The sequence below is a fragment of the Sinocyclocheilus rhinocerous genome, unplaced genomic scaffold, assembly GCF_001515625.1.
Source record: "Sinocyclocheilus rhinocerous isolate Xijiao unplaced genomic scaffold, SAMN03320098_v1.1 scaffold1458, whole genome shotgun sequence".
In the NCBI taxonomy this organism is placed as follows: domain Eukaryota; kingdom Metazoa; phylum Chordata; class Actinopteri; order Cypriniformes; family Cyprinidae; genus Sinocyclocheilus; species Sinocyclocheilus rhinocerous.
Window position 1 is genome coordinate 225,000 of NW_015633180.1, and position 10,165 is coordinate 235,164.

Sequence of the window (10,165 nt, forward strand, 5' to 3'; positions counted from 1 at the left end):
TCATGAGAATGGAATGGGGAGGATGTCATGTGTCATTTCACATGTCTGTGTTTAGTGGCGGCTCGTGGGTTTGAAAATAGAAGAGGCACACTAATTGTATTGGTCTGGGATCCCTGCCGATTATTATTATTATTTGCTTAACCACCTTAAAATGGCTTTTGGTTGCTTTTAGTCAGAAAACGTTAAGAAAACGACACGCATACAGCAAGATAATATAACTTCATTTCCCTGACCTATCACTTGAAGCAAACATCCATCCCTTCTTAAAAGTCTGTATTAAAAGACAGCTGCCTGTTGCGCCATTTAATTAAGCCGACTGCTGTAGCCTATATCCAGTTAGGCATGTTTTCCCTTTTTAAGCTTTGTGTATATATACTGTTTGAACGACAGACAGGTAAATCTGTTGGCAATCAAATATTCAATATCGCTACTCATCATAAGTACTTGGTACATTATCAGCGCAGCGGGAGACGTTCAAACTAATATCACATAATTTACGTAATTCTGCTCACAAGACATGTATAGAATCCCTGTATACCTGCGTTTTTACTTTGCTGAAAGTTCAGGCTATTCTAATGAATCACATGACCATCACCAGCCCCTCCGCTTCATTTTCAGTGGAGTGCCGTTGGTTCTCTCTTCCTCGTCTCTCTGGCCCAAGCAGCACAGTTTGGCCGGTCTCCAGCAATAACACAGCTGTTGAAATGGCTTAGTCGCCGGGGTGATGTGCGCTGCGCCCGGGCGGAATGTTTGTGTGTGCTAAACTGACATTCAAAGTGCATTGGCACAGGCGTTTGTAGGTGGGGGCCACTGCAGACACAGTGGAGGAGAGAGGATTGGGCTAATAATGTCTGCCGCTCTCTCCCTCTCTGTTCCTCCTGCCCCTCCCCCCATAAAGCTCCTCTCTCCATCTGCAGGAATTCTCTTTAGTGCTCTCCAGCTTGTTTCATAACACAGCAAGGATCTCTTTAGAGAAGTGAAGTGGAACTCACAAGACTGTGCAGTCTGATCTAAACCACCGGCCCCTTTCCCAGCTACCTCCTGCTTTCCCAAAGCTCAGGAGTATCACACCACATGACTGTTATACTTTGACAATCCCTCATGCAAAGTTGAACCATATATATATATATACAGTGGGTACGGAAAGTATTCAGACCCCCTTAAATTTTTCACTCTTTGTTATATTGCAGCCATTTGCTAAAATCATTTAAGTTCATATGTTTTCCCTTTTTAAGCTTTGTGTATATATACTGTTTGAACGACAGCTTGGTAAATCTGTTGGCAATCAAATATTCAATATCGCTACTCATCATAAGTACTTGGTACATTATCAGGGCAGCGGCAGACGTTCAAACTAATATCACTAATATCTCTTTGATGAATGGTTTATATCAGAAGGGAGGCTAGCCTCCTCTACGAGGGTGATTTTCTGAACACTCCTCAGCGCTGAAAGTGAACACTCGATGGTGATTGGCTAATTTTTTTTACCAACGGAGGCACGAGAGCTCATCTCTCCCCCGGCCTCCCCCTACCCTTCTCTATCATTAGCGGTTGTAATTACATCAGCAGATTCGGCACATTCGCGATAGAAAAGCGGCGCTTTCACGTTATGGTATTACAACTGTGAAATTACAAACAAAAAATACACATTCTGAGACATGAACTGAAATGAATTGGGAATTTTATTAAAGGGGTTATATGATGCAATTTCATTTTTTCCTTTTTCTTTGGACTGTTACAAGCTCTTGGTGCATAAAGAAGATCTGTAAAGTTGCAAAGACTAAAGTCTCAAATCCAAAGAGATATTCTTTATAAAAGTTAAGAGTCAGCCACACCTACCTAAAACGGCTCGTTCGAACATCAGCAGTTAAGATAAGAAGAAAATAGCAGTTATTATAATGCAGCAAATGTTACTGGTTATAGTGCATTATCTTTCTGATGTATCAGACTAAAATATGTGTGTTCTTTGTTGGCGTGTAGAAGATGGATCTTTGGCCACCATGGATGTTGGTCTGGCCTACAGAGACAGCACCCTGAATGAGTGGACTGAGATGGCCCATTCAACAGAGCATCGCAAACTGAGCTGCAATTTCACTGCAACCAAGGTAAACACACTAGTTACTTCTGACCCATAACAAATCCAAAAATACCCCAAAGCCATTTTACAAGGTAGGGTAGAGACCTTCAGTATGCCTAAACACCATATAGGGAACGAGTGCATTGTACATTGAATAGCTCAGTATTCTAGAGGTCTTCAACCCTGCTCCCGGGGACCCACTGTCCTGCAGAGTTTAGCTCCAACCCTACTTGAAAAAACACAAGCAGGTGTGCTGAAGCAGGTTGGAAATAATCTTTGCAGGAAAGTGGGTCCCCAGGAGCAGGGTTGTTTTCTTTGAAAATGTTCAATGAAACTCTTTTTATTGTCAGACTTATGAGAACGAGGGGCGCTACTATGAATGTGACCTGTTGCCCTTTATGGAGGTTGGCAGTGTGGCCCATAAGTACTATCTTCTGAACATCCGACTCCCTGTCAATGAACGCAAAAAAGTCAACATCGGGATTGGAGAAATCAAAGACATCCGTCTGGTGGTGAGTCTTCAGACAATACAGAATGTGTGCTGTGACTTTGATAAATACAGTCATAGGATTTATGTTTACTCAGAGTTATGCAAGCAGTTTTGTTTGAGCTTTGTTTGCATGGGAGGATTTTGGCCTAGACTCGACTTGTTATAATTGGCACACACTTCTGGACAGGGCAATGGTTATACAAATGTCAGTGGACTGAAGATATCTGGATTACATCACCTCTTAATCTTCACTTTTGTTTGGCTTACTCCTCTTATTTGGCTCTCAGCAAACAACCATACCCATCAGTTAAGTGCTCTTTATGTGTTTCTTGTGATGTCACTGTAATGCCCCTCTCAATGTAACTTTCCAGAGCATTCATCAAAATGGTGGCTTCACCAAGGTTTGGTTTGCCATGAAGACGTTCCTTACTCCCAGCGTCCTCATTATCATGATCTGGTACTGGAGAAGAATCACACAGATGACTAGGCCACCTGTTCTCCTGGAAAAGTAAGACTATTATGCTTCTGTCACTTCCTTAACTTGTCAACTAGATCAAGGCCACATTCACAAAGCAGCAGAAAATGGTTGCCAGTCCTGTTTTTGAGTCGTTAATACAGTTACGTTCAGACACAGTTTAGTTATTTATAGGATTGTCAACTGTATTCTATAACCAAACTCGCATCAGTAAACTTTCAGGACTCAGAACTGTATTTTAGGTGAAGCCCTGCTGTGTGAACGGAACCATACTAGACAACTAGTTGTCTGTCACTTCTAGTATGTTGCAGATTTGCATGTTTCGGTTTATGGTTTCTGTAACTTACATAAAAGCAGATATGAGCTGTGTCATCTGAAATTTTAGATCCAGTCACTATCCTTCACCAGAGCTACTCCTGTCAGTTTTGTGGTCTGTGGGTGTCTCAAATGCGCCGCTCTTTGCTGAGCTATAAATCTGCCGTTGGTTAATTAAATGTAATTAAATTGAGCCTCAGTTGAACTTTTGTTGTGTCAAATGTGATAAGAATTTGCAGTTTTGGACATCGCCATATTTTAACATTTACTTTAGTCACTGTTGCTATGTTTACAGATAATAGTCGCCAGTAGAATACGGGCTTGACTTCAGTTGCACGTTTATACAGAGCCTCTGTTGTAAGCTGTTGTGTGAATAGGACATTTTGAGAATCACACCTGTATGTAAATCCAATTGTCATTCCAACTGACAGTGTGAATGTAGCCCAATGTAGTCATTTGTTTCTGGTGTAATTGGTTTACTGGTCAATAGAATGAAGAAATGTAGGATAATTTAGATCCTCACACTGTTGTGACCATAGGAAACATTATTTTAATAACATTTTCTTGCAAGGGGGTTGCCAGGGTGTTGCTATTTGGTTGAAAGAAAGGGCTTATAAGAAAGTGGGTTTATGAGTTGTTTTTACAGTACTGCAGTGTGGTTGCTTGGGTGTTCTGGGTTGATAGCTAGGTGCTTGCTTACTGGTCCAAGTCAAATAAGTCCTTCCTCAAGACTCAGTGATATTCTGGTCTCTAAATATTGCTCAGGACCCTCCTTCAGTTTATATCTATGGGATAGTCTATGGGACAGTGTATGTCTTTGGGTGAAAATCATAAATCTGAATAAAATATTATATATTAATTTTGTCTGCAGCACGCAGAAAAGTTGCATGCCAAATAATTGCAAAAATTACAAGAGTTTTTTTCTGAGAGTGGAGTAAGTAATAGTGATGTTTGCCTTAAACACATAAATTGACTTAAACACTTTAATTTTGATGAAGGAATCAAAATGGTGAAACATGTTTTTATCTTAATTTTTTTCCTTCAAGCATGTAGTAGACTCCCTTATGCAAAGCAACCTAAATTGCATTTAAAGGGGTCATATGATGCGATTTCAATTTTTCCTTTGTCTTTGGAGTGCTACAAGCTCTTGGTGCATAAAGAAGATCTGTAAAGTTTTCTCAAGCTCACCGGCCTCCTCTCACTCTAGGCCGCCGCCGCGTGTGACGCTGTGTTTCATTGTGAAAGCAAAACTACTTTGTTTGGCCTTCCAAAAATCATTACACCAAATACACAAAATAATGTTCTTTTTAGCAGCATCATATGGCCCCTTTAAGCTGTGCATTTTATCAGTTCATTTGTTCATGCATTCCCTAAGAATCGAACGCATGATCTTGTTGTTGCTAGCGCCATGCTCAACAGTTTGAGCTACAGAAAAGTATTTACCAATCAATTTCTCAATACAAAATATATTGCATTGTGAATAGTGTTTGATATGACACTTTCAGTCAGATGGCCTGGATCTGATATTAATGAAATTTTGTATTTCCTGATGAAAAAAGTTATTTCCTGATGAAAAATCTTTTTCATTTCATTTCTTTTACATTTTCATTTCTTTTCTTCTTTGCTACTTATCGCGTGCACCAACCATCCATCTCTCACACACACTGCCTTTGCACTAGTGGTCCCAGAAGACCGGAAGCTCTCAAGCATTTGTACTTTGTGCATCTTGCAGGCAGGAGAATTATTTTTTCATGTTGTAAAAGCTTTTCCATAGCATGCATTTTTTTACTAGCGTGTCAAGATGGGAACTGGAATCCTTTTTTACATTTCTGAGGGAGCTAAGAAATGTGTGACATGGGCTCCCGCTGGCTTTCTTATTATTGGAAAGATGCCAGAATGCTGCTTCATGCCAGTGGAACTGGCAGAGATGCTGTGAGTGTGTGAGTTACACATCACTAGGGAACAGCTTATTTCAGTTGACGTCATGGATGTGTGCTATCTTGCATTCTTCCTCTTCACAGCTAGCTTTTTGTGCACTTGTAGAGGAAGCTAAAAAGTTTTTTTTTTTTTTCTTTAATTCTTTTAGTTCTTGAGTCAATGACATGATTCTCATTTATTTTTGTCCAGAATTTGTTTTTTTTAAATACTTTTTAATACATAAATGCACTTCATACATACAATGACTTAAATACATTGCATGTAGTAATTAAAATTGGGAAATATCAGACAAAACTGAAGGCTGGAGTAATAGATGCTAAAAAAAAATTCTGCTATCATATGATCCTTCAGAAATCATTATAATATGCTGATTTGGTGCTCAAGAAACATTATGTTGAAAATTGCTGTGCTGCTTAATATTTTTGTGAAAACCTTGATACCTTTGTTTCAGGATTCTTTAAATAAAAAGTTCAAAAGAGCAGCATTTATTTGAAATGGAAATTTTGTGAGACAAAGTAAAAGTCTTAGATGTCACTTTTGGCCAATTTAATGTATCCCTGCTGAATTTATTTTCTTTAAAAAATAAAATAAAATAAAATCATTGACCCCAAACTTAAAGTACCTGGAAAATGCATCTAAAAACTGTTAATTTAACCTTTTCTTTAAAATTATATTAAACCACATTAAGCCAACATGAATACAATGACTATATTTCTAAGAACTTGTTACGTGTGTTCTAAACTACTTTTTTAAAATAATTTTTATTTTCTTTATTGTGGACTCTCTTGTCATTTCATATTGGAATTTTACTTTTTGGTTGCTGAAAAGCTGCTTTGTTCACATTGCCAGCAAACAAATGCACCTTCGTAACCTCACCAGAGTTGAACTCATGGAACATTCCCAGCATTCCAACACAATATGGTCTCTTTCTGCCCTGATTGGGCAAACTGGAATGTGATTCATGTGTTTGAAGTCACATTCTACACCCCATCTTAGTCTCACCAAATTTGCTTGTCCTAGCATGCTTGCTGTTGAATACAAGAAAGAGTTAAAGCCAACATGGAGTCAAATTGGACTTTTTTTTTATGTTTTGGTTTTATCTTCTCTATATACGGTGGTTAAAAAAAACGATATTTGCTGCTATATTGATAATGATAAGCTTTGTGTTCTTTCAGGATTATCTTTGCTCTGGGGATCTCCATGACCTTCATCAATATCCCAGTTGAATGGTTCTCAGTGGGTTTCAACTGGACCTGGATGCTGCTGTTTGGTGACATACGTCAGGGCATCTTCTACGCCATGCTGCTTTCTTTCTGGATCATCTTCTGTGGAGAACATCTCATGGTAAGGGCCACTTTCCTGTTTGTCCAAACAATGGAATACTGGTGTTTAGAAACTGTTTGTTTGGTGCAGAACTACTTTGCAGTTTTATGTTAGACTAAACTAACTTTTAGTAAAAAGGGCTACTAAATTGATTGCCATACTTAAAATGTAACATGTTTTATTACTATAATGCATTTTTATTTTTTATTTTTTTTCTCTCAAGGACCAGACTGAGAGAAACCATTTTTCTGTGTACTGGAAGCAGGTTGGACCCATTGTCTTTGGCTCCTTCTGCCTATTCATTTTTGATATGTGTGAAAGGTGAGCCAATGTTGAACTCCCTGCATTCTTGGCATGAAGTAACTTTAGTTTCCATCTAACTCGAGTTCTTTAGTCCTTAGTACTTCTTAATAAAAATACATTTTATTTATTTCCTTCATAGAGGAGTACAGCTGAAGAACCCTTTCTACAGTATCTGGGCATCAGATGTTGGGACAGAGCTAGCTGTATCCTTTTGACAGTGTGGGATGTTGGTACAGATGTTTCTTAATTGAAGATCTTCAGGATGGCGACCGATGGTCAAATTCCTGCTCTGTTCAATCATATATTATAGTCGTGAATCTTTCTTATGTGCCACATACTGTATGTTCAGACCTAACATGTACTAAAGGCTTCTAGCGTAAATAATAATCCACACAAAGATATCTCAATCATGCTTTTGCTGATATCTATATTTCTGTGGTATAGTGTAGTCGTATGCTTTGTGTTAAGTTATCACTTTAACTGAGATTGGTGCAGATGGCCTTCATCATTGTAGCAGGGATCTGCGCATGTCTCTACTTCCTATTCCTGTGCTTCATGGTGTTCCAAGTGTTCAGAAACATCAGTGGGAAAAGGTCGTCCTTACCTGCTATGACAAAGGCTCGTCGACTGCACTATGAGGTAATGTGTAACCTAGATAATGTTAGCATATGTATGACTAATGAGCTTTCTGAAAACCCAAAAGAAGTTTGTACAAACAAATTTAGAAATGAGCTAAAAAAGGTAGTTTATGATCATAAACCGACTGCTGGTGATAATAATAGTTAGATGTATTTAAATACACTACCATTCAAACATTTGTGGTTGGTATATATTTTTTTTCTTTTTGTTTCGTTATGCTTACCAAGGCATTGTCAAATATATTTACAATTTAAAATAATGGTTTCCTATTTTACAAAGTAATTTATTCATGAATTTTCAGCAGACATTACTCCAATCTTTTCAGTGTGCCAAGTAGTTTAGTTTCAATTAAACTCTTTGGACTCCATTTTACTATAATCTCGAATTTAGGTTGAAATAAAAATTGGTTGTTTGTCCATTTCTAATTATTGTTATTCTGACACTGGATTATTCTATTTAACGGTTTACTTTATATTTTACTCATTTAAACTGTGTTTGTATTGTCTGTATGTCAGGAGATCCAAGTACCTGAGGTTCTTACAGCCTTATAGTGCTGATTTGGTGCTCAAGTAAACATTTGGTATTATTAGTGTTGAAAACAGTTGTGCTGCATAATATTTTTGTGGAGACCATGATACACTTTTTTCCAGGATTCTTTGAATGATACGTTCATAAAAACAGCATTTATAAATGTTACAGTTTTAATGTTTTTACTGTCACTTTTTATCAATTTAATGTGTCCTTACTGATTAAAAGTATAAATTACTTTAAAAAACAAAAAAGTACAAAATTTTGAACGGTATTTTGTATTCAGCTTTATTTAATGTCAGTTAAGAACAATAGTTCTGTGTTTTAAGTTCAATGTGTTTAATTGGACCAGTTTCCATTTATAACTTGAGTATCTTAAATTTTTTTTTTTCTATCATGTAGGGCCTCATCTTCCGCTTCAAGTTCCTGATGTTGGTCACACTAGCATGTGCTGCAATGACTGTCATCTTCTTCATCATTAGCCAGGTATAGATTAGTTGTCAGCTAAATCGGTTTCTTCATGATATGTCATTGTAGATTGTAGATTGATTAATTCATATGGTTTTCAGTGTTGTATGTGTATGTATTGTGTGTTAACAGGTGAATGAGGGTCACTGGCACTGGGGTGGCTACACGGTTCAGGTGAACAGTGCCTTCTTCACTGGAATCTATGGCATGTGGAACCTCTATGTGTTTGCCCTCATGTTTCTCTATGCCCCATCTCACAAGCATTATGGAGACGAGCAATCAAGCGGTGAGACTCTTAGACCGTAAACCTGCATTCTGACAGCTTGAATAATATCTACTTTATAACTCTGAGGGCAAAACGTCTACGCAGACGTGCTGCATATCATAGATCATTAAGAATTATAAGCCTTTATCAACCAACATCAAGGATGGTCCAGCTCAGTGGCGGAGCCAGAATTTTATTTTTGGGCGGGCCTGGGCAAAAGTGAGTGGGCTGATGGCGCTTTCGGTATTTGACGCTGCATTAATAGAGCATATTCTCTCAGAGACGAATCTACTTCATATGCTGGTAATGGTAGCCTGTATAGCTAAATGTTTTCATTTGCTCCCTTAATATTTCTCTTGTGGCCCGAACATAGGCTAGTGGGAAAAATAAAAAATAAAATAATAAATAAAGAGAGAAGAAACGTAGGCTATTTCGTGTTAAACACGTTTTTTTTTTCTTTTTAAAAAAAGTCAGTGCTTGAAATAAAGCTTTTTCATTGATGATTGCAGTGCTAATAATTTTAATTATAGGCCTATAATTCATTGTATAATAAACCTGTTTTGAAAGACCTTTTTAAAAACATTTTCAATGAGGAGTAAGCTAGCCTAATCTTTATTATCCCCGCAGCGCATCAGTTATGCGGTGATGCGCTATGAAATGATTGCGGGGCAAATTAATTATATAGCCTAATATTAGCTTAATGATAAAAGTAACTTAATAATAATATTAATAGGCCTAATAGGCTAATAAGAAGAATGGAACAGGCCCATGTTAATTAAAAATGCCAAATTAGATATAACTAAAGTGTATAAAATTATTTTATTCAGAAATGTCATGTTTGTGATTTTTTTTATTTTATTTTATTTTTTATGTTAATTCGTTATTTAAATTAATAGGCCTACAAATTAGGAAACAGGTGCAGTTAATCGCCGGCGTCAGTCACAAAATTGATATAAAAATAAATAAATAAATAAATAAATAAATAAAAATAGGCTAATCTTTGTGAGGACGACTGGCAACAGCTGGTCTTAAATTCTTTAGACACCGCACACCAAACGACTTTGAACACCAACTGAAAACACTGACTGAGCTCAAATTACATTTATAATCGACAGATGATGCCAACCCTGAAACAACTTGCAGAACTACTTTTCTTTTTTTTTGAAGAAAAGGTATTTTCTTTTTACCTTTGCAATGGCATCCTTTTCATCTGTCAAATTCTAAATTTATGTTTATAAGCTTTTTAACATTTCTATTAAAACCATTAGTTATTTTAATAGTTCAGACCATTGAGAAAATCAACCCATATTTTTACGCAGCAACTACTCTGTTGTCTCTGTTGTA

The 10,165-nt window shown here is 37.2% G+C and overlaps 1 protein-coding gene across 3 annotated transcripts in view; it reads left to right on the forward strand.

Moving 5' to 3' along the window:
* The window catches only part of wls (Wnt ligand secretion mediator), a 38,556-nt gene that overhangs the window by 13,428 nt on the left and 14,963 nt on the right, over positions 1-10,165 (forward strand). For all 3 annotated transcript variants that reach the window (XM_016556550.1, XM_016556552.1, XM_016556553.1), the window contains exons 3-11: positions 1,981-2,105; positions 2,428-2,589; positions 2,939-3,075; positions 6,471-6,639; positions 6,842-6,939; positions 7,061-7,124; positions 7,417-7,560; positions 8,491-8,574; positions 8,689-8,842. In XM_016556550.1, the coding sequence (XP_016412036.1) occupies positions 1,981-2,105; positions 2,428-2,589; positions 2,939-3,075; positions 6,471-6,639; positions 6,842-6,939; positions 7,061-7,124; positions 7,417-7,560; positions 8,491-8,574; positions 8,689-8,842 (1,137 nt within the window). The remainder of the gene's footprint in view (positions 1-1,980; positions 2,106-2,427; positions 2,590-2,938; positions 3,076-6,470; positions 6,640-6,841; positions 6,940-7,060; positions 7,125-7,416; positions 7,561-8,490; positions 8,575-8,688; positions 8,843-10,165) is intronic.